The sequence below is a fragment of the Vitis riparia genome, chromosome 11 (assembly GCF_004353265.1).
Source record: "Vitis riparia cultivar Riparia Gloire de Montpellier isolate 1030 chromosome 11, EGFV_Vit.rip_1.0, whole genome shotgun sequence".
NCBI classification, from domain to species: Eukaryota; Viridiplantae; Streptophyta; class Magnoliopsida; order Vitales; family Vitaceae; genus Vitis; species Vitis riparia.
In genome coordinates this window covers 13,762,746-13,786,584 of record NC_048441.1, presented here as the reverse complement: position 1 = coordinate 13,786,584, position 23,839 = coordinate 13,762,746, and the positions used below count along the sequence as shown (strand labels likewise).

General features: G+C 34.3%; 2 protein-coding genes across 3 annotated transcripts; one reads left to right on the top strand and one right to left on the bottom strand.

Moving 5' to 3' along the window:
• Positions 1–2,548: 2,548 nt before the first annotated feature.
• On the top strand, positions 2,549–8,830 carry LOC117925518 (calmodulin-binding receptor-like cytoplasmic kinase 3). Of its 2 annotated transcripts, none has more exons than XM_034844541.1 (7): positions 2,549–3,948; positions 4,029–4,271; positions 4,624–4,883; positions 5,990–6,155; positions 6,242–6,331; positions 7,425–7,723; positions 8,362–8,830. In XM_034844541.1, the coding sequence occupies exons 1-7, from the start codon at positions 3,660–3,662 to the stop codon at positions 8,569–8,571; spliced, it is 1,557 nt and encodes a 518-aa protein (XP_034700432.1). In that variant the 5' UTR covers positions 2,549–3,659; the 3' UTR covers positions 8,572–8,830. The 2 variants fall into 2 exon arrangements, with proteins under 2 accessions (XP_034700432.1, XP_034700431.1); XM_034844540.1 differs by having other exon boundaries at positions 2,551–3,948; positions 4,621–4,883.
• A 683-nt stretch (positions 8,831–9,513) lies between these two features.
• On the bottom strand, positions 9,514–18,923 carry LOC117925517 (putative chloride channel-like protein CLC-g). Its single transcript, XM_034844539.1, has 7 exons — positions 18,062–18,923; positions 17,758–17,958; positions 17,367–17,544; positions 13,287–13,549; positions 11,853–12,122; positions 10,616–11,744; positions 9,514–10,031 (listed from the first exon to the last, which is right to left on the bottom strand). The coding sequence occupies exons 1-7, from the start codon at positions 18,202–18,204 to the stop codon at positions 9,897–9,899; spliced, it is 2,319 nt and encodes a 772-aa protein (XP_034700430.1). The 5' UTR covers positions 18,205–18,923; the 3' UTR covers positions 9,514–9,896.
• Between the last annotated feature and the right edge of the window lie 4,916 nt (positions 18,924–23,839).

Genomic DNA, 23,839 nt, shown 5'->3' with positions numbered 1-23,839 from the left:
TTTATTTTTAATTTAACCTAAAATTTTAGAAGGCAAAAATTGAAAAAAATCATTAGTCAAAGTTGTAGATTAGCACTTGTTGAAATTTTTTTAAAAGGTTAATTTTACTTTCTATATTAATGGGAAATAGGGATAATAAAGAGATGGTCTCTTTGTATACTCCATCCCACTGCCATCCGCGAGTTGATGGCCGTACGATGTCATCGAATATTCAATTGTACTTTTCTTTTTTTTTAAAAATAGTAATACTTTAAATATTTTAAAAAATAAGTCAATGAGCGAATCCAATTTAGCCACGTGGGAATTGGAGCATGATTCACGCAACCAAAATAGAATTTTTGGTAAAGCAATTAAAATCATTTATGGAAGAGTAACTAGCGATGATAACGGGCGGCTTTGTCACGGTTGAACCCATCCCATCTATTTATAACTATTTCCATTTTTAAAAAGTTGTTAACATTTTTAAAATTTTATTTAAAAATAAATATAATTTATAAATATTTATAATTTATTTTTATAAAAATTTAATATTTTATTTATATTTAAAAAGTTGAAAATAAAAAAAATCAATAAAAATAAATTTTTATTTAAAATTATATATAATCGAAATAAAGTGAGGGTAAAGTCTTATTTGAATCGGTTTTAAACCCTGAATTAAGTCATACCTAAATCGATTTCAAACCCTATTTTATCTTTATTTCAAATTCTTTTTATTAAAGGCGAAATGAGGTGGACACCTGAAAAAACTATTCTATTACCATATTTTATAACTCTTTTCTAATTTGAAAATGATAATTCTACTTGAGAGAATAAATTTAAATTTACAATTCAAATGTGAAACTTAAAATATGTGTCTTGGGGAAATCCAATAATTATGATAATTTTTGTGAAAATTATTGATTTAAATATATAAAAGGATTTTTTATTTATTTATTTATTTAGTATTTTAGTAGGTGGAACAAGTTCTGGTTCATGTTTGTTTCTTGCCAGCTATATTATGTCCTGACACTAATAAAAAAAAACCACCACTACTAAACTTTCCATCATCTGCAAATTTCAATATTTTTGGATTATTTTGGGTATGGCCTGGTCCACAACACCAAATAATTGTAATCAATTATCGTGTCGTGCTGTTTCAAATTGGCATTATTCATGAGCACATGCCCTCCTCGACCCATAATTTCATGCAAGGTTCCAATAGAGTTATCAATTTGGTCCATATCAAAAAACATTCAATACGGTGTGTCGTGTCTTGTTGCATTTTTCTTTTTTCATCTTGACCTTATGATTTCAACCTTATCCGATGATTTCATATAAATTTAAATCTCATTACTTTGTATCGAGTTTGATTTCATTGTCTGTAGCTCATCTCATTCTTTTATATCTTAATTTTATTATTTGAATGCTTAATCAACGATGTAGATTTTTTCATGAATTTTTAATAATTTAAATAATAAAATTTGATAATATTGACCGATGAAGTTAGAAATATAGAACGATGAGCAAATAAAATAAAAAATCTTAGGGGGACAATATGATATTAAGATCCAAATTTGTCTTAATGTAAGTCAGATGTCCCTTTTGGGTACATACGGTCGATGACTTTATTAATGATTGTATTTTTTTAATATTGTTGAAATTTCCCTTCATAAAAAGCACCTTATTATTGTCTACGTAAACTGATTTTTTCTTATTGAAAATGGTTTTTATTTTGGAAGTTATTTTAAATTGATTTAATAGATATATTTCTTTCAAGAAAGATCGATTGAATGAATGGTTGCTTGCTTCTATAGTATGGTGACCAAGGGGTATGACTTCTTTCGATTAAAAAGATATAAAAATGTAATTGATACTCATATGCATTTGAAAGGTCTACCAAATTAGTATCACACAAAGACTTTCCAACACAGATTCCTTTGTATGGTTCACTCAAGACTCAAGAGGATGAATCCAAACAAGATGTGAAGAAATCAAGTATGAATACAAAGATTGGACCACCACGTCACCCAAACATTTGTTGGACATTGGATCGGGTTTGTTGGACAATCTTTTCTTCATCTTATTTTTAAGTTAAAAAACTTTTTTTTATTTTTATTTTTCAAAAGTGGGGGGTATTTGATAAATTGTTTTTGAAAACATTTTTCAAAAAACAAAATATATAAAAAAAATTGAATAAATAAAATTTAGTTGTTTTTTTAAAATATGTTTATATTAATATTAAAAATAAAATATAATGTTATAAAAATAAATTAAAAGTAAATTGTTTGGTAAAATTTTAAAAATATTTATAATATTTTTTAGATATTTTATAAAAAATATTTGTGGTAAAAATACTTTAAATAAAAATATGGTTAAATATATTCTTGCGTTAAAAGGGAGGATTTTTCGTGCGTTCTTGTACGAAAATTTCTACAAGCTTGAAAGGGATAACAAGAAGCCACGTGAAGGAGAAAAAGGCAACATTTTGAGATGAATGCTGACGCGATGATTCCAAAGGACACCGCGAAACGATGATTCAACAAAAGGGTGTTCGGGGGGAGGAGGAGGCAAAAGCGAGGAAATGAGATAAACCCAACGGTCAACATTTTCCCACCTTGGAAGTGTTTTTTTATTGCGCAAGACGGCCATGATGTTACATCAATCACAGCCCACCATCTTCCACCTAGGCCGGTCTTTCTTTTTTCTTTTTCTTCTCCTTACTTCTTTTGGTTCGTCTACTAAGCAACCTAAACCAATACCGTCTCCGGGTCTCTCCAACCTTAGCCGCCGCCGCTCAGGTTCGGTTCTCACACTGTGATATCTGGATTGATTTGGGTTTTTGACCATTTCGAAGGTGTATATGCTTTATGTAAGGCTCAAAAGCACCCTTGTTTAGTTGGGCTTTAGGGTTTTAGCTCTTTTACCCATCTGGTTTTGTTTCGTTTCTTGATTTGGGGAACTGGGTATCACGTAATTGAATCCAGTTTTGAGATTTTCTTGGGACTTTGAGCTTTTGGGTTTAAGTATTTATCGTTTAGCTGAACTGGGTTTCAAAGCTTCGGTCGAGCTTTGCGGTGGTAGTGAGCTTTGGTTCTTTTGTCATGTGGGTTTGTCTTGTTTCTTGATTTGGCGAATTGGGTATCGTGTAATTCAGACCAATTTTGGCATTTTTGGCAATTGAAGTTCTTGGAGAATATATTTCTGGTTCTTATATCAATTGGGTTTCTATATTTCGTCAATTTCGTGGATTGGTTTCGAAGACTGGTCAAGTTTTAGGGTGATTGTGGGAAATTGAAGCGCACTGTTTAAACCACTTTGAAGCCGGTATTCAAATATTGGTAAGTTTTGAACTTTCAGCTGTTTTCCCATCTGGGTTTCTCTTCTGTCAATTTGGTACTGTGGACCTTGGAGACTTTGATTGAATATTGCAGTGATGGCAATAAATTGAACTCAGCATGTTTAGAGCCCTTCAAAAATACTTGATCTCAAATATCAGTGGGCTTTGAACTTTCTTTCTTTTACTATCTGGGTAGCTCTCCATCAATTTGATGAAAATTGACTATATTGGTGAACTCTCGTGAAGTTGTAATTTCATTTTTCTGGTGTTCTCTTGATTTCGTCTGGCCCTGCCGCAACTTAGTGGATCTAGAGATGCTTGCACTGTATTTTAGTTTTCAAAGATGGAATTTAGTAGCATTATCTTCTTGAGCATGGCTGCAGTTGTGTTCAGTCTTTTGCTGTTAGTGCAATTGCCAAGTACCCTTGCCTCTGACTTGGGAATACAGTCAAAAGTTTGCGGTACTGATCATGTTGCCTATTTGAATTCCCATGGCTATGAATTGTTTTACATAAATGGGGATGTAGTAGATAAAGATGTGTTCTGCAAGGCCCTGAAAGTCTACTATGCAAATAATTGCGTCTTTGAAGGGCATCCTGGAAGTAACTACTGTGGATTGAATCTTCCATTAGGTATGTGCTATATTAAATTGTTGATTTGGGGTGGGTTTCTGATTCATTCTAAGAAAATATTCATCTTTTCTTTGTGGCAGTTGAGTTGCCTGCAAACGCAGGAAGAAAAATTTTGAGAAGGCTGATTCAGGAAGAGTCCACAATAGATGATCTGAACAATCATGAGAGAGAAACCAAGCATCGCAAATCTGCCTCTTCTCCTAAGGTGATAGCCATGGCAGTACCTGGAATTTTAGTTCTGTGCTGCAGTTTACTTTGTCCTTGCTTCCGTGCAAAAAGAAAAGAAACTGATCATGCTGTTCTTTCCAAGGAACCAATTTCAAGTAAGTTGGAAACTTTTTGTGCTTGGAGTTTTCAATTTTGTGATTGGAAATCCTGCCAACACTTGTGATATAGGATTTTCTTAACAACATAACTAGAAAATTTATCAATGTTAATGTCAGCTTTGCCTGTGCATTTGCACATTTTTAGGGTTGGATTAGGTAAATCCGAAGGCAGAAATCAGTTCTGCTGAACTTTTTTCTCATTATTGTAGCAGCGAAATGATTTTTGCTAACTTTTCAATTTCCCAATCATTGATCATTGCTAGAAATTTTACCTAAACTGGCACATTACATTTTGGTTAATTATTTCTTGAAGCTAGTCAATGAATTAGTGGTGGTGTTCTTGCAGCAGATTCAATTTCCTCTTTTGAAGTGATCTCTGCTCCTGAAAAGGTCCCGGCCAGTCCATTACGAGTGCCACCAAGTCCTTCCCGTTTCTCTATTTCCCCAAAACCCAATAAAATTGAATCAGTGCATCTCAATATGAATCAGATTGCTAGAGCTACCAACAATTTCTCCCCCTCACTAAAGATAGGTGAAGGAGGCTTTGGAACTGTCTACAAGGCCCAGTTACAAGATGGCCAAGTGGTTGCCATAAAACGAGCAAAGAAGGTAAGCAAGAGTTTCTTAAACCCTTTCTCCAGCCAAGGACTGGGATTGCTCTGCCTTGATAGACAGTGCCTATTAAAATATGTACACCGAAGGTCATTTTGCATATAATTTAAAACCAACATTCTAGTTATAAGGTTTTTAATTTGCTCATCTATGATTACCCTAGGTTAGTAGAAATAAAGTCACTGTAGGCAACGCATGATAACCGTAAAAGAACTGTATGCTTCCTTGTGTCTTCGGATCCAAGCTATTTGGGTAACATATTGATTTGTCCTTATTATTTGAGCTTATGTTTGTACATGATCATGGAGAGCTTTTACTAAGTACTCTCAATATGTTCTTGCCATAATATTTCTTTACAGGGGGATAGACATATTGTATTTCCCTGATCATTGATGCTTCATATCTATGTAATGATGAAACTAGTAATAGATGTACAGTAGCTCCTAACAAGAAAAAGCATAAACAAGACTTTTTCTGAGTGTCTGAACCAGCCTTGGACATGTGCAGATGTGCAAACAGATGTCTAAAATCTAGTCATGGATAAGGAAAAGTGGTCTACATATTATTGCTAGTTAGCAGTAACCTGAAGTTATACCACGCCATTGAGAATTCAACTAATGCTCCATCATTTTGCTTGCACATTGTTATTGCTAGCCTTCAAAGGAGGTGTTTTCTGACCAGAACATTTGTTGAAAGTTTTGAGTTAGAAAAAAAAAAGGGGTTTCTGTGGCGGTAAACAAGATTGCCAAAATGTGATTATTAAGACAAAACAAATTTTAATGTAGCCACCACTAAAATTTGCTCCATGGTAGGTTTCAGAAATGGCTTAAACATTGATATAAAATAAGGCTACTAAAATAATAATAGATTGATATTCTGACATATTCACAAAATTCCAACTCCCATGTCTTATTCGTAATTTATGAATTTTCTTTTCATGTCCGTTTTCTTTTCACCATTGACAATGAATGTACGTGTGGCTTGTAAAAAAAAATCAAATTTCCATTCCAAGTAGTTTGGTTGTATGCAAATGTTTTCCTTGTACAATGTCTCCCTCTAAGTCGAATAATGTTCTGATGTTAACATAAAAGAATACTGTATAGGAACTCTTTGAGAATCTAAAGACTGAATTCAGAAGTGAAGTTGAACTCTTGGCCAAAATTGATCACCGAAATCTTGTGAAGCTGCTTGGCTATGTTGATAAAGGAAATGAGCGCCTTATTATTACTGAATTTGTGCCAAATGGTACTCTTAGAGAACATCTGGATGGTAAGACTATTTATCTATAAGATTGATTAATATCCTAATTCATACAGCAATGTCAGTGTTCATAGTTTGGCTACTACTTCTGGCAGGTCAGCGGGGGAAAATCCTGGATTTCAATCAACGACTTGAAATCTCCATTGATGTTGCTCATGCCCTGACTTACCTCCATCTATATGCAGGTGAGAGAACTGTTTGTTTAGTTAATTTGTTCCTTAAATTGTTATAGAAAACTTCATTTGTACCTCATCGAAACTCTAATTCATAGCTTGAAAATACAGGAAGAGGACTAGGATTTATTTGGGGTTGGAATGTTTGCCTTAGAATTCCAAATTTCCTTTTTATTTTTCCTCATTCTTCTCCGTAAACAAGCAAAGAGAACAAGAGTTCACAGACTGATTTTATTTGATGCCTTCAAGATGCGGATGTCCTTGGCTTGTACCTTACTCATATTAGCTCAGAAGGAAAAAATTCAGTGATGAAAATAATTCAGTTTCTTAACCATGACTATTTGGATGATAGACAGAGCCTTATTCCACGCCATACACAAGAAGTCATATTGGCCTATTCCAGCCTGTTGAAAATTACATTTCCATCAAAGCACACCCCACTTTGCCAACCCAAAACATCTGTAGGTCTTTTTCATCAATTCCGTCCTTTTTATTTGTTTCTTTCCCTTTTTCTTTCTTTCTTCCCCACCCCACCCCCACCCTCCTCTCTCTGTCTTTCTCCTTGTTTTTTTGTCTTTTTTCGTTTTTTTGATTTTCCCCTCCCCTTATTTAGCACCTTCCTACCATTTTATCTTCAGTAGTGCCATTTTGTGACCAATTGAGACTAGAAACATCAAGGCATCTCATCTTAAAGAGCAATTAATTTGTCAAATTCTGATTCAAAGCTGTTACATGATGTAAGCTTGCTGCAATTGTGACTTTCTTGTCCCACTATCAATTGTCTTCATGTTAACTGCTATTGCCATGTAATCTATGTTTCATACTTGCTAGAATTCCTTTCTTCCCCTTATCTAATTATCTTTCTTGTCACCGTTTTATAGTTTTTAAAAGCTCATAAGCATCATTTAGATGTCTTTTCATACACTTAATTGTCTTCTAAAATTGTCTAAGTAAAAAAGATAAGCTCAGCACTAAACTTCCCCCAGAAGGAAGTCAAATTTGTTGTGCATTGTGCTGCATGTCTGTGAAAATGAAACTAAGACTTACATTGGTTATAAATTTGATTTTTGAGCCACTTGATGCCTATTATTTTGTTACCTTACAGAGAAGCAAATTATCCATCGAGATGTGAAGTCATCCAACATTCTTCTGACGGAGAGCTTTAGAGCTAAAGTGGCTGATTTTGGATTTGCAAGGCTTGGTCCAGTAGACGCTGAGCAAACACATATTTCAACCAAAGTGAAAGGGACAGTTGGTTACCTTGATCCTGAGTACATGAGGACCTATCAACTCACCCCCAAGAGCGATGTGTACTCATTTGGGATTTTGCTAATAGAAATTCTGACTGGGCGCCGTCCTGTGGAGCTAAGGAAATCTACCGACGAGAAAGTGACACTTAGATGGGTAAGTTTAAATTCCTTATCTTTACAAGTTATTGATTTTGTGGCCGTCATGTTTGCTTACATTCAACCTCTACCATTGTTACATAACAAGACAACGATGCCCCTACCATAACATTATTGGGCTAGATTCAACCCAAGTTACAGAACTGATTGGCCTAGCAAGGTTAACCCCTCATTTTCAACCAACTCTCCAAATCAGAGTCCACACATACCCCAACCTAATCCATTGGACTGGACTGGAATGACCCAAGCTTGGTAATCTGAGATGTTGATATAAAATATTCAAAGCTTTACAATTTTTATCATCTGATATTAGATGTTTCTAACTTGAAACTGTTTTATTCCTATGAAAACTAAAACCATCCCTATTTGCAAGTATATCAGTTCATATGTGTTGGGTTGTGAGTTTGGCTCTCAAACTGGGTGAGAACTATCATTGCCATTCCAAATTGAGCCCATTCAACCTATCCTTGATCCATGGTGCTCTATGGGTAATCCACCAAAAATATGCTATCTTGTTGCCGGGTTAGAGAAGTCAGCTTTTAGTAACTTGTTTTTATTCAATGATGTGTTCCCTGCCAACAAGGGCGACTGCTAGTCTATTTCAATACTCTCAGATTATGTTTTGTTATTGTGCAGGCCTTCAAAAAGTACAATGAAGGAAATGTAGTGGAATTGGGGGATCCTTTAATGGAGGAGGTGGTAGACACAGAGATACTTAATAAAATGTTTGGTTTGGCAATCCAGTGTGCAGCACCCATAAGATCTGATCGGCCGGACATGAAATCGGTGGGAGAGCAGTTGTGGGGTATAAGGATGGACTATGTTAGGAGTGTAAGGAGGGGCTAGTAGCAAAGTGCATTTTAGAGTGACCTGGCCTTTCTCATATTCGTTTACCTTTCTTCTCTTATTCTTTTTCCTGTTTATGTACGTAAAACGAAATCTGGTCTCAAAACAAAACCTACTCCCACTTTGGCCTTTTCCCTGCCACCTCATTTTTCATTCTTAAAAAGGGATTTCTGTATGCATGTTATTCATTGAAGTGTTATTGCAAGACTGAAGCATTACATGCAACAATGGGAAATGAGGAATACATTTACTTCTTGAATGCTTGATGAAAAAACATACAGTTACTCTTAACCTGTCTGTTAAGAGTAAATGCAACAACTTTCAACAGCAACATGTTACTGGAGGAAATTGTGTTCTAGGTCGAGACTGACAATTACTCTTAACCTGTCTGTTAAAGTCTTCTTAGATAATGTGAATTGAGTGACAGCACTCATCCATGGCTGCAAAGGAACTGGACAAGGCTCCTTATCAGCTTGATTTGAGTGATAGGAAGATGAAAAAGATGAAGTGTGGCTACTATTAAACAACAGATGATGAAGATTGCATAGGTTACTCCCATGTCAAGAAAAAGTAGAACATTGTTTCTTTTAAAACGGAGATTGGGCGTTGAATTCCAGTATCCGATAGCTGAATGCTTGGTTTCACATTTATTCTGCAGAAAAAACAAATGATGGATGATGGCAAAGGGCCTAGCCTTCCCATATTAATGAAAAACTACATGCCATCACAACACCATGAACTCAAATGACATGACCAGATTCTGCATCACAAAATGCACATACAAGTTAACCAGTGATGATTACAATGCTGCTCGGTTGAACAGAGTTCTAATAAGCCATATATTATTCATGCATACAAAATTCCAGTTGCCTCTTTTGCCTAGTTTTCAACAGTATGCCATCTTTTCATGGTGGTAGCTGGTTAACTCTGTCCTCCACATACAAGCCATCATTTGATCAACTGTCAATTATCTTAAATGTCTCATGCTCTTAATAATTTTCTTGGTAAAAAAGATGGCATTAATAATAAATCTAGTAAATCTAGTATAAGATAAGTTCCAAACGTTTCACCAGGGCTTGATATGAGTAATAGATTACACTTAAGACAAACACTTCACCCAATTATGTTGCTTAAAACAGCCCGATAATCTAACATGCCTCATTACCTTGTCCTAGTCAATTCCTGCTCAGTATTTCCATTAACAAAATGAAAAAGAAATAATGAAGGTGATGATCCCAGCAATGATTGTGCAATCTTGTGCAGCTCAATCAACACTATCTACAAATAGTTCGTGACAGCAAGCTCTGATGCTTGGCCAGGATGCCTCAAAAGAGTTTTAGAAAACGAGGAAGCTGAAATCTTATTCTTTTCCACCTGCTCCTTACCAGCAGAGGATGCACACCCAGAATATGTTCTGGCATAAAATCGTGTCTCGTCAATATACCCACTACTGGAGATCTCTGCAATTAAGAAGCATGTGCATATACATGCAGTTAGTAAATGAATCCAATGGGAGGAAATTTTAACGTTTTTCCTTTTTCCAAATGGCTAAACAGAGGACATCTTATTGGGAAAAACAGGTTCTATTCAATATAAAGCCTACTGAATGCCAAGTTAGTATGACAGATTTGGGTCTGGGGAGTTCCTTGGCATAAAGACATGGTTGATGATGAAAATTTCAGCAAGAACTTGGAAATTTCACGGAAGTCATAAAACAATGGAGGGAAAGTAAGTCCTGTTAGAAAAAGGCATATTGGAAATTAGTCATGGATTTTGGTTAAGTGTGGATAAATTTTTAAATTACCAAATGCTTTGTATTAGTGCATGGACACTGCAATAGGAAGCCAAACAAGGCGCTTATATGAGACTCCAGAAGTGAAAATTCACCAAATTGTGTATGTGCACAAATTAATAGTGACATTGTATATGTATTATGTAGTGTATAAGTGCAATGCAGTGCCATGCAGTACAGGTGCCTTCCATTATCTAATCTCTGGGCATAAGAACAAAAACTAAGGCCAACAGAAAGGTTAAAATTTCTTACATTAGAGATCTTGGGGATCACCAGCAGATGTCTTAAGCCAACTTCTCGGAAAAGTATGAGAGCCTTTGCTAATGACATTGTCTCCACAACAGTATATGGTGAAGAATTGCAAAATGGATGCAAATCTATGAACATCTCCATCTCTTCTTCAGTCAGTTCTATATCCTCTATCTTGTCACCATTGCCTGATCCCCTCTTTGTGAAATCCATAGCTGAGAAGTGCCTAAAGGCATCACTGTCTGCTCGAACAGCAGCGGTTAAGAAAGCTTTCTTCCTAAGCAATACAATAAGATGGGCACGGAGGACTAAACCAAACAAAACTGGTGATTCAGAATGTGAACGTTCATCAATCACAGGGAATCCATGATGTCCTGTAGTTCTGAGAACATGTACTATATTTTCAACCTTCTCAATGACATTAAAGAGCTGAAGTGGACCCGTGACTACATCCTCAACTGTCAGCTGCCTCATGTATGGCTCGGCATGTGCTTCTAAGTAAGGAAATCCCTTCAATTTCATAATAATGTCATAAACATTTCCATTAAAAGCGTCAGCTACAGTTTTGGAAACAAGAAGAACCACCATTATCAGGGGAAGTAATAAGAGATTATTGGTCAGTTCTAGGATAATGACACACAAGGAAACTGTCATCCTCATAGATCCACCAAGAAGAGATGCAGCGCCCAGCACAGCAAAGAGGCCGTGGTTAAGATTCGAGTGTGAACCAACTAACATTCCAACAAAACGTCCATAAGATGCACCTGTCACAATAACAGGTACAAATAGACCCGCAGGAGCCACAATACCATAGCTAAAGATACTGAGAAAAAAGCAGGTGGCAAAAAATATAAGAATTGATGAGTATTGGAACTCTGAATCAGTGTCTTTGCTGAAAAGATTTTTTATGGCATCATCATTTGTGTTGAAAATAAGACTGGCTAGATCATTGTAGTGACCAGGAGGACACTGGAACTTCTTGTAGTTACCAGACCGGCCTATTGTAGGACAAGCTTCTGATGCATCAATTGGGCAAGGTTGGCAGGATGCAAGCCATGGTAATCCAAATAGAAGACAGGATGTGAAAACAGAGATTGAGCAAGCAAGAATTATTTTGTAAATAGGCTTTTTCCTGAAAAAGAAAGGCAACAATGAGAATAAGTTCAATAGACCATATTCTACAATAATTCGAAGCACTTATTTTGAAAGGAAAGGATAAAGCAGCAAATGGAGAGCTTACCCATAAATATAACTGTAAATTCGGAGGACCTTCTCAAGAAGAAAATTATATAAACTTCCCAACAGACCCCCTATAACTCCTAGAACAAGCACAGGAGGCACATCCTTTATGTGATATGTAGTACTTTGTGAGGTGACGTCAAACATTATCAAACCCCCTGTACCAAATAGGCCACATTTTCCACTTAAGCAAACATCAATCAGAGCCCGAAGCATAATTGCAACTACTGCTGTTGTGAAGAAACATCTCCATAGAAGGGCACTTCTCCACCTGCAGAACAAAATCTTGATGTTAATGTCCATGTATTTCCCAATTATTTAATAGTTGTTTTCATACATATAAGTCTCATCAAGGCACAGACATCAAGATTGATTCCAGATCATTGCATGGATACACAGATGTAAAGATGTTATGACTATGAGGCATGCATAATACTGGTCACAAGAATCTCAACAAGCTTGCTGACAGAAAAGAGTGAATGAAGCCCCCTAGGATGGGCAATATTTAGCACTTACATCTCGTCCAAGTGAAAGAACATCAGACAAATTCAACAATTAGCTTTGTGTAAATTAAAAGGACAACACATTGAGAATGCAATATAAAATTTAACATATACAAAACACTAGTGGGAATCAATGGATTATATTAATGTCATCTGGTAGCATATTTTTAATTTTTGAAAGACTCATTTTAAGTTCAATTTATGATATGCAGGGCCTTCTCATTAAAACAACTGGTATACTGAAATTCAAATGCTTATCAACACAGCCCCCTAAGTATCTGACTCTAGTTTTAGCTCTTAAAATGAATCCAACTTTAACTTATTTTCAAAATGCATAGAAGGATCCTAGGACCATACCATTTCATTAGTGGACCTAAAAATGTCATTTTAGTAACAATCATGCATGGCTGAAGGACATACATTTGTGGTATTTCTACTAGTGTGGACAGCACATTCAAGTCCCTGGACTATTGAAGGTTATTTTCTACTTCATTACAAAGATAAATGCAAACTGGAAAACATCAACATTATAGTGAAAGCCAAAGACACATCTAAAGCCATGTTCTCCACACCATGTCCATCTCAACACATTCAGAGAATCTCAGTTTATAAGTGATTACAAAAATTTGCTAAAATCTACTTCTATTATCCATCTTTCAGATTTTAGTTCCAATAAAATGTTTCCGAACAACGCAATTTTCTAGAAGATAACATCATTGTGAATAACATGGACTTCCTAACATTTTTCACTAGAATAACACAAAAGAATAGGTGCACATCTGAACCTAGCATAGAACAGCTACATCATATGAGTGGAGTAATCTAGACTCCCAAGCAGATCTAATCATCAGACAAAAGGTAAAGAAATCAAGAAATACTAAGTGACCATCACATGGAAAACATAGGAGGGTGGATAGATAGGTTAAGACTACCAAGATGCCATTTCTTCAAGACTAAACAACACACCACCAACAGGAGCACGGAAAGAAGCAGCAATTCCAGCAGCTGATCCACATGTTACAAAATCTCGTCGGTCTCTATCATTCTTGAAGTAGCGTAGCCATCTCCAAGTTAAACCATATTTCCTAGACCCACCCTGACCCAGCAATGCTGCCACACATGCACCAGTATGTACCATGGGCCCAGCCTTCCCAATAAGAAGAGATGATGACACGGCTGTAATGCTACCAACAATCTGTAAATTGGATCAAGATCAATCCAAAATGTCTAATATTTAATAATCTTGTTTCTGTTAGATAAATGATACGTAAAGAACTGAGAGAATACAGAAATATGAAAGAGAGCTGATGAACTCAATTAATGTATCTATGGGAAAATTGGTCCAATGGTCTCTATAGCTTAAGGCAATTTCCACAATCTTAATTCTTTTAATTATTCACTCACCTTTCTATGAATATTTCTCTGTTTTAATTCTTCTCCTAAAATCTCTATTTTAGTTTCTCATGCAACCTCTTAGCTACATTCTTAAATTTCTTATCAAGTGCCCTATTCCAAACTGTTAAAGATTTATTAGTAGTTATTTAGTAAGCAGTAGATTAGTCTTGTTTTTTGTAAATGTCCCTATACATACATGCTTTGTAATCTTTTCTTGAAGAATAAGACACTATTTCATCTCTCTCACTCAACATGGTATTAGAGCAAGTTAGATTTGGAATCTTGGTTGAAAAAAAAGACCCTAGCCTTAACATCTTCCCCCATTTTCTTTTTTGCATTGCTATAATGCATTACGGTGACATGCTACAGTGCTATTACAATGCTGCTACAGTAATGCTACAGTGACGTCCAATAATAGTGCCTATTTGATTGGTTGTGTTACGTAATGCATGTATAGTGCAAGTATGTACAGGTGCTGAAAGTTTCCTAACATCCCTTTGTTTCAATTTTTAAGTGCAATAGTCCCTATTCCTTTAATAATTAACAAGTTTGATGTCTAACAAAGATCCCGAACCTAGAGATAGTGTTGGTATTCAGTTTACTTCAGTAAAGCTAAAGGGACCTAATTATTTATTATGGGCTAAAGCCATGAGGATTGGGACAAAGGGAAAACTAAACATCTCGTAGAAGATCCTTCTCCTTAAGAATCTAAAAGTTGATGAGTGGCAACAAGATGACTTCATGATAATGACATGTTTGTGGAACAGTATGGAACCCAATGTTGCTGCTAATTTCCTGTTTCTAGAAACTGCAAAGTAAATATAGGATGTAGTTAGAGAGACATACTCTAAAGAAAAAAAAATATTTCAAGAATTTATCAACTGTATGAAGATATATTTGGGTAAAATAGAATGGGAAACCTTTGAGTGAGCACTATGCATATCTCAAAGGGATGTGGAAGAAATTGAATGTGTATCAACCATGGTTTGCTAATATTGAGGTCTAAAGAAGGCAAAAAGGAAGAGTTCTAAGTTGCTAAATTTCTTTCTAGCCTTAATATTGAATATGCTTAGTTAAAACATAGTATGCTTGCTAGTGAGAAGTTACCATTTCTCAGTAATGTTCATGTTCATCTTCAGCACATTGGTCTAGAGTTCTTTCCATATAGGAATTGTATTAAGGATACTTCTGCACTTGCATCCATAGGACAAGGTAGAGGTGGTCCACCTATTCAAGGTTGAGGCCGAGGTTTAAGAAGAGGCATAGGCAGAGGCAGAGGTGGCAGACAATCATCACATTATGGTAAGACTAATCATACCTCTGATAAATATTAGGATAAGTTTGGTCATCGTACATGGGCTAATCAAGTTGTCTCCTCTTCTGATGGCGGGTGTTCCTACTCTTGTTCAACCCGTAGGTGATAGGAGGGAGTTTGAGTTTGTTCCTCTTCTTATTGGTACTAATACTTCTCTATCTAAAACTAACAAACCATTACAAGTATATCAGCATAAATGATTGACTAGAGACAATGAAGTAGATCAAACCCAATTCCTACCTCCTCCAGACTCATTAGTGGGTGATCCTATTACACTTAGGAAAGGTAAACACTATTGTACTCACTATTTTCTTACTCATGTATCCTTAGACAACATTTCCACTATTTTTTATTGTTTTGTTCATGCCTTGACTTTTATTTCCATCACTAAGTCTTATCAGGAAGCTCTAAATCATACTGCATGGAAGAAAGCCAAGGAAGAAGAGATGCATGCTCTCCTAAACAGAGGTACATGGGAGCTTGTTGATTTTCCTCGAGGAAAAGATGTTGTACATTGCCTTTAGGTTTTTACTATTAAGTATCGTCCAAATGAAACTACTAAATGATTGAAGGCTGGGTTAATTGCTAAGAGGTATACACAAACTTATGGTGTGGACTATTTTGAGACTTTCTCTCTTGTTGCTCGTCTTAATTCAGAACATATTCCGATTATTTTAACTGTTAATTTTGGGTAGACTCTACATCAGTGAGATGTGAAGAATGAATTCTTGTATGGTGATTTGAGTGACAAAGTCTCTATGGAGCAACCACTTATGTTTGTTACTTGGTAGGGGTCAAGAGCTAGAGTTTGCAAACTAAATAAAACTATTTATAGATTAAAGCAATCTCCTTAAGTATGGCCATTTGAATCCTATTCTTCTATTATTTGGTTTTATAGATGCAATTCTAACCACTCAGTATTTGTTCTCAAGAGGGACAATGGCATAATAGTACTCTATGCAGATGATATTATTGTCTCTAGTAGTGATGCTATAGGTATTGAAGAAGTGAAAGGTTACTTGGAAAAGACCTTCCACACAAGGGATCTTGGGCCATTGCATTACTTCCTAGGCATTGAAGTTTCACATAGTAGAGGTGAGATTGTTTTGTCTTAAAGGAAGTATGTATTGGATATGCTTAATGAACTAGCATGTTAGGAGTAAAGCTAGTTTATGCTCCTAGAGAGCAAAATGTGAATCTTAATGGAGATGTTAGCCTTGTGTTTTTGGATCAAAGAAGATATTGGAGTCTAGTGATCAAGTTCATTTATTTGATAGTCACCAAACCTGACATTAAATTTCTTGTTGGTATAATGAGAGTTTATGGGACCACCCAAGTGGATTCATTGGGAAGCAGTGTGTAGAGTCCTAAGATATTTCAAATGTAATATGGGTATAGGAGTACTCTACAGAAGAAGATCTAACTCAAGCCTATCGGATGCGGACTGGAAGGGTAAGAGATCTATTAGTAAGTATTGTACCTTTGTTGGCGGTAATCTAGTTACTTAGAGGAGTCAAAGCAAAATGTAGTAGTGAGATCTAGTGTTGAAGCAGAATATGGTATGACACATACAGTGTGTGAGTTAAAGTTGATTAAGAACCTTCTATAAAGGTTGGATTATCTCTTGAAAAGCCTGACCATGTATTGTGATAATCGAACTACTATTGAAATTGCCAACAACCCTATCTTTCATGAGAGAACCAAACATATTAAAGCGGACAATCATTTTATCAAAGAAATTGTGATGAGCAAGAAAGTGGTAACTCCTTACATTAAGTCTAAAGATCAGTTGGGTGATGTGTTTACTAAAGCTTTAGGAAGGAATATTTTTTTTGTTATGTATTCCAAGCTGGGTCTTAGTGATATATATGCTTCAGTTTGAGGGGATGTGTTAAAGAGTCATTAGTAGTTATTTACTAAGGGGTAGTTTAGTCTTTATGTTTTTTTGTGAAAGTCAGCTAGGGAGAGAGATGCCATTACACACTCTATTTTCCCAAAAACATATATAATAAAATCCGAAAGGCAATTTATGGATCGGATACCCATAAAAGTTTTAAACCATTGCAAGCCCAACACCTTCCGTTAATGCGCAATCCCCTCTATATGGGTCAGGATGATTACCCAGAGACTCGCAATCACCCTCAACATTTATGTAAATATCAGAGATTTCAAGAATTCATCTACGCCAAAGACCAATTATACCAATTTATGGCTATTCATAAAGGGAAACAATCAAAAGAAAGCATCAGAATCGAGCACATTAAGCCAATTACGCAAACCTCCACAGGGCTAACACTCTTACCTTAACAAGCAGAGTTTTCACAGTAAATATTCCTGGTGCATCCACGCCATTCAAGTAAGCCTTCACTTCCGGAATGCCTGAACCGGCTGCTGCCGGAGCTATAAAAGCCGTGATGATCGAGGCAAACAGAGTGAGAACAAAATTGGAAGAGAAGAAGACAAGAAAAGCCATTCCATACCTGCAATAGATTTCTCAATTCCATTAGCACCTACTCTTGAATTCAAATTCAAAATGAAAATTTCCTTGAAAAGAGTTTCCATCAAAACAAAACAAAAAAGTGGGTATTTTCAGGGGAAGTTTCAGAACAAGTATTCAGTAAGCTGACGTGCAATTTTTCCCAGAAAACATTTTCCACCAAAAGAAAAGAACAGAAGAAAAAGCATGTTAGTACCTCTTTACAAGCATCATATTCGACGTGATGACGAATTTGACGCCGGCGAGGTTCTCGACAGCGAGATTGTTGCAGAACCCAATAAGACTAACGATTAAACCAATCAAAAAACACAGCAACCACTTCACGAATATGTACTGAAAGATCTGAACCTTGCCGCGACTCCTCCAATCCTGTTTGAAGAAATCATTCTCGTAAATCCTGAAAAAAAAAAAAAAAACAAAAAAACCCACCAAACCCAATTACGCGAATCACACAAATGAAACAGGAAAAACACCAAAAATGAAGGAAATGAAACACATACTCATAGTCAAGACTCTCGATTGGGCAGACGTTGGAGCCAACAATAGCGACCTGGGAAGTAACGTTGGAGAGTGATCGATGGAGGGAAGGGTCGAGGAGTGGTTGTGCCTGGGACTCCTCGTCTGCATTGGGTTGAGCAGACATGGCGTCTTGAGCTAATCTCAGAGCATGAGGCTGCGGAGCGGAAATGAAAAGGTGGAGAGACAGATTCGAAATTCTTCAAGACAAAAGTAGTCAAGACTCAAGAGAGTCACAAGGACCCAAACCCAATCACTCCACCTCTGCTCCTCCCAAAATCCAATTTTACTTCCGTCCTTTCAAAAACATTTCCATTTCTAAAATCATTCATTAACAATAGTTACAATATCAATAAAGATAACGTAATATAAAAATTAAATTTAAATTTAAATTTTAAAAATAATCCCTGCATAGATATTATCGAAGATGGGTGGCTGATGGCACATAGGAAGCTTCCCGGGATGCAACAAGACTTTTTCCCCAGTAGAGTAACCGCCACTTTCATGAGATTGTCATTTTTGATTGAAAATCATGAAGAATTAAGCTTGTGACATAAGCTGATTATGAGACGACCAAAAAAACATTATGGATTTCTGATACAAATGTAGGGAAAATCATCATGGATTTAATACAGCACGTGGGGTTAGGCCAAGGGGTCCAGTCGCAATTATATCCGGCCAGACACGAAAGGGAGGGGAAGCGCTCAAAAATCGATGTGAAATTGCCCCCAAGTTGAGAGCTGCAACCACCCTTCTTCGGCCATGGGATGGACTCGACGCTACCATTTACAACCTACCCTTCAAAAAAGTGGCTCTGTACCCTTATTCCACCGCATCTCACTGTACCCTTGGTTCCATTGTTGGGGTTGGTTGGCATGAGTATAACAGTTAAAGGACTGAATGTGTGTGTGTTTTTTTAAAGTAATTTCAATGACTCTTATAAAACATGTTGTGATTCGTTTGTTTACTAGATACGATGGATGGAATAGATGCGGACTACTTTTTAATATCCCCTGAGAGTTCATTTTTATTTCTACAATCAAGGTGGCTTTAAATTTAAAAATACAAATAGTTATTTCTTAGACGACAAAGTTAGGTTTGGTTTTTCTTTTTTTAATGTTTGAAAACTTTTTGTTTACGCTATATTTGATTATTAAAAGGAAAATACAAGAAAAAAAAAATCAATTCTCTTTATAATATTTCATAATAAAGTCGGAAATGAAAAAAAAAGTTATTTTCATATTTATACTTTCCTTAATATTGATCGAGAACCAAATATAACCTTAAAAGGGTACATGGTTCTACTGAATTACCGTTTAACACTTTAATTCGCTCTTGTATACCTGATTCATTGGTTAGAAAGGGTGGGTCGTACTACTTAGAAGACTATCATATCCAGCTCACTGCCCTAATCAAACTTGATGTATTTGTCAAAAAGAAACTCCGAATAAGTGGTTCACAACCTTTGCTTAGGAAGATCTTTTGAAAAAACTTTTGAGACATGTTATTTTTTCCCAAATCATTTTTTTAGGAGTAATAAATTAAAATTTGAGATGATAAAAGGTAAATTCAATAGGAATTATCTCATTCCAACTTTGCCTTATTTATTTATATTTTTTCAAAAAATAAAAATAAAAGTAGAAAGTAGATCAATTTCACAAAATAAGTGTAGGAAAGCGTGCTTTACCCATTTAACATTTTTATTTTTTGTTTCAATTTTAATTTATTTAAATTGAAAATTATAAAAAAAAAAAATTCAATTAAAATATTTTTTTAAAAAATATTATATATATAAACATTAATCCATCCTGAATTTAAATAAAATCGTTAAGGGTTAGAACCATGGTTAAAAATACTTGTTTCATCATTGCTAAAAACACTTTAATAAGAGGTATATATAATTTTTATAAAATTAAAAAATTCACATATTTAAAAAAAAATTATTAATAAAGGGATTTCAAAATCTAGTGTGAGTTTATATTTGTGATAAACGAAATATTGGGTGATAACGGGACGTGAACCACAAAGACGGAGATAGCGACGAAGAAGAAAAAAAGGGAGGAATAGACGAGTTGTACATAAGAAGGAAAGTAGAAATTGAAACGTCACCCTCCTAGTCATTTGTCTTTATATTCATAAGAATTTGATAGCAATTTCATTAGAATCTCATTCTCAGCCCATAATTCAACACTATGACGAGTTTTGCTTACTCCCCTGCCCAATAATTTCTCTTTTCTAATTAAAATAATATTTATTGTACACAATTTGGCTCATAATAGTCAAGCCCTTAATAGGGAGAAAAACGTTGCTTTTAATTTGAAATTTATTATTTCTTTATAATAAAAAAGAATATTTTAGATAATATTTTGTGATTTTTTAAAATTAAAAATATTTGATAATTAATTGGCTTTTCTTTTTTTTTTTTCTGTGGTGGGAATATAATTCATTATCCAACCTTGGAACCTTTCAGTTCCCACGTGGCCCACACAACAAAAGGTTCACCACCTACACGTGTAGTTAGTTCCATTTGACGTGGATTAAGATTGAATGTTTAAATATATCTAGAAATTAAATAAATATTTATCAATTAAAATCTTATTTATGAATAAGATTTATTGTTTTAAAATTCAATTGAAATTATCTTTTTAATAAATATTTTTTAAAATCACGTGATTCGTTTCAAAAACCCTCCGATGTCCGGTGGAAAGGTGGAAGGACTGGTTCAAAAATACTGGCGGAATCGAGAAGGCCTGGAAGGTGAAATAATAGCTTAGTATAGGCAAGTGGTGACGTGTGATAGGAGGATGAGGCCAAAATCAGAGGCGTGTCCCACACTCATCCACATGGACAATGACTCCGCTAGAATCCAACCTGCTCCCACTTTCCTCCTTTGATTTCCTTTTCGTGCCATACGCCACGGCTGACATTATATTATTAAATAATTTCCATCATGTCACATCATCAGTTTAGCTCCACCCACTTCACAAACTCTTCTTTTTCTCTCCTTTTCCTCTTCATGTGAATGGTCCACGTTCCAAGTAGCACTTATAAAATTGACAACATGTTCGAAAAATAATTTTTAAAATCTAAAAAAAATTAAAAACATCTATTTATTTACAAAAAAAAGATGGTTAAATTAATAGTAATTTAAGTGAAATTTGGGTGGTGGGAAAGTGGTAGGTGCAGCCACCCTTGATACCATGAGTAAGATGACTTTAGACTTTTCTTTAGAAATAGTGATTGGAATTATTGGAATTATTGTGAAATGAAGGAAAAGGGTAATAATGGAATAAAAAATTAAATGAGGATGTGGGGCAAATTTTTAGCATGGGAAATTATTTGTGAAGATACCTGAATATTGTGTTGTCTCTTTGTGGTTTTTTTTTGCAATTGGGCAATCATTTAGGCTATGAATAAGAGAATATTTGTTGTTATCCAAAATATATTGAAAATGAAAAAGGAAGGTCACTTCCAATTCTCCTCTGTGTCGATTGGCAAATTTTCTTTATATTTTTATAATAACATCCGAAATGAAAATTTTATTTTCTTTAATATTTTATTTTGTTGGTATTTGTTTTTTATTGAATAAAAAAATTAAAATATTTAAATTTTTATATTTAGTTAAAAATAAAATATTGATATCAGTTAGCATGTTCAAGGGAACTTGTTATTAATAGATTCGGCTTAATTATATTGATCAATATTAATATATTATTTTTAATTAAAAAAATTAAATATTTTCAATTTTTTTATTCAGTTAAAAAAAAATATCAAACCCTCACTAATAAACTTTAAGGCTGTTTAATATTGATTTTATGAAATATTTCTACTATTTTTAATATTTGTAAGATATAAATGCACTTTTAGGTTTCTAAAAGATATTAAGAAAAGAAAAAACAAATATTAAAAAGGGTATTTTCTTAAATAAAGTTAAGAAAAATTGAAAATTCTAAAAAATATATATTTTTTCCCTCAAATTGAAAAATTGTAAAAATTCTCTTTACATTCCAAAAAAAAAAAAAGTAAATCTAAATTATATACATGAATATGAAACAAAAGTGGCTTCCAAGAAGACCCCACAATAAAAAAAATTTTAAATTATGGTTACTTTTTGAACATTAGACTAAAGATTTAAATGGCAACGAGGAAAAAGGAAAAAAAAGACAAATAGAGCTTAAATTGAACATACTTTTTAAAAGCATCATTTGATGAATGAAAAATGGAGAGAATTTTTGAGGACCAATAGAAGAAAATGAAGGGGGTAGGGGAGGAGGATGAAGCACTAAAAAGTGGAGACATGGCCATGTGGTGGTCACACTCATGGCCCCCCATCACAAGCCAAGCCCCCACTCCTAATATTTGTCTATCATCATATAATCCACTATCCTTCTATCACTTATTTAGGAAGGAATCCACCTTTATTACTTTACCCAAAAAGAACTCTAAAAAAGCCAAAATTAAACATGTGTTATAACCTTTTTTTATTCACCCTCATACACTATCATTGCCTTCTTTCTTGGGTCACCTTCCCCCTTCCCTCATATGTAAGGGAAGGGACTTTGAAAAAAAAAAAAAAAAAAAAGAATACTTTTGATTTTTTAAAAATATAATAGTTGAAAAAATATCTCTAAATTTATGGCATTTTTTAGGTATCAAAAAAGTTAAATATGTAAATAAAAAACTATAAATATCAAAATATTTGATTTTACTGAATAGAAAAAGTCAAATTTAGTCAAAAAAAAAAAAAAAAAACCACATTAAAAAGGAAAAACACACCCACACACAGACTAGTAGTAGTAAATTTGAAGAACTTCCTATTTGATCCCTTCAATGCCATAAATTGCCATATTTAACAAAATGATTTTTAAAAAATATCATTTTTTTTTTCAAAATCCCAAAAGAGATATAAACTATGAAAGGAGAACTAAAACATTGGGATGCCATTGGATCTTTTCAAGTCATTTGAGAGTGCAATAAGAAAAGAAGCCCAAATTTGAGGGCGTTTGGTTTGGGCTTGGAAGATCAACATGGCTGTGGTATTGGGCTCAAGCCAATTCACAATTGAAAGTGTTCCATTGGAAAAGGCTTGTATACCTCATTAAAGTTGAAATTGTCTAAAAGCTTCACATTTGCATAATAATAAATGTTAGAAGATATCAATTGGGATATGCAAAATATAACGGACCATAATTGTTAAAATGCAAAATTAATCAAAAAATTTAAATTATTTCTCTCTTTTGATTAATGGGTAAACATATTTAAATATTTGTTATTTTCATTAACACCCTTTAAATACCTGTAGGTTACATCTATTCACTTAATGAATTAATATGACTTAATATCTTAATTTAAGTTATTAAGTTGATTAAATATATGAGATAAAATAATTTAATACATATTTCAGTGAAAAATAATGAATTGTGGTGTGTTGTTATTAAAAAAAGCATTTAACGGTTGTTTTGTGAATATTTTAATTGTAAATACTAAACTATATTTCACCATTTTGTTTTAATAAAAGCTGACTTTTTAAACCAAGGTGAAGGTATAAAAAAATAAAGAACAGTTGAACAAGTATGCAATGCTTGAAGACTTTTGTTGGTTGTGTTAAATGTGGTTTATTTATAATAAAATGTAGTTTATTTTGTCAATTATTTCAAGTGAATTGGATTTTAATTAAAAATTGACAATTTTATTGAATTTTCCTCCGAAAATATAAAAATATATAGAATTTTATAATGAAATAAAATTACAATTTAATTAAA

Coding starts and splice junctions, on each gene's coding strand:
- LOC117925518 (XM_034844540.1), top strand. CDS start 3,660: ATGGAATTTAGTAGCATTATCTTCTTGAGCATGGCTGCAGTTGTGTTC. Junction 4,884..5,989: donor CCATAAAACGAGCAAAGAAG/GTAAGCAAGAGT, acceptor AATACTGTATAG/GAACTCTTTGAGAATCTAAA. Junction 6,332..7,424: donor TTACCTCCATCTATATGCAG/GTGAGAGAACTG, acceptor GTTACCTTACAG/AGAAGCAAATTATCCATCGA.
- LOC117925517 (XM_034844539.1), bottom strand. CDS start 18,204: ATGTCTGCTCAACCCAATGCAGACGAGGAGTCCCAGGCACAACCACTC. Junction 12,123..13,286: donor CTTGAAGAAATGGCATCTTG/GTAGTCTTAACC, acceptor TTTGTTCTGCAG/GTGGAGAAGTGCCCTTCTAT. Junction 11,745..11,852: donor ATTTACAGTTATATTTATGG/GTAAGCTCTCCA, acceptor TTTCTTTTTCAG/GAAAAAGCCTATTTACAAAA.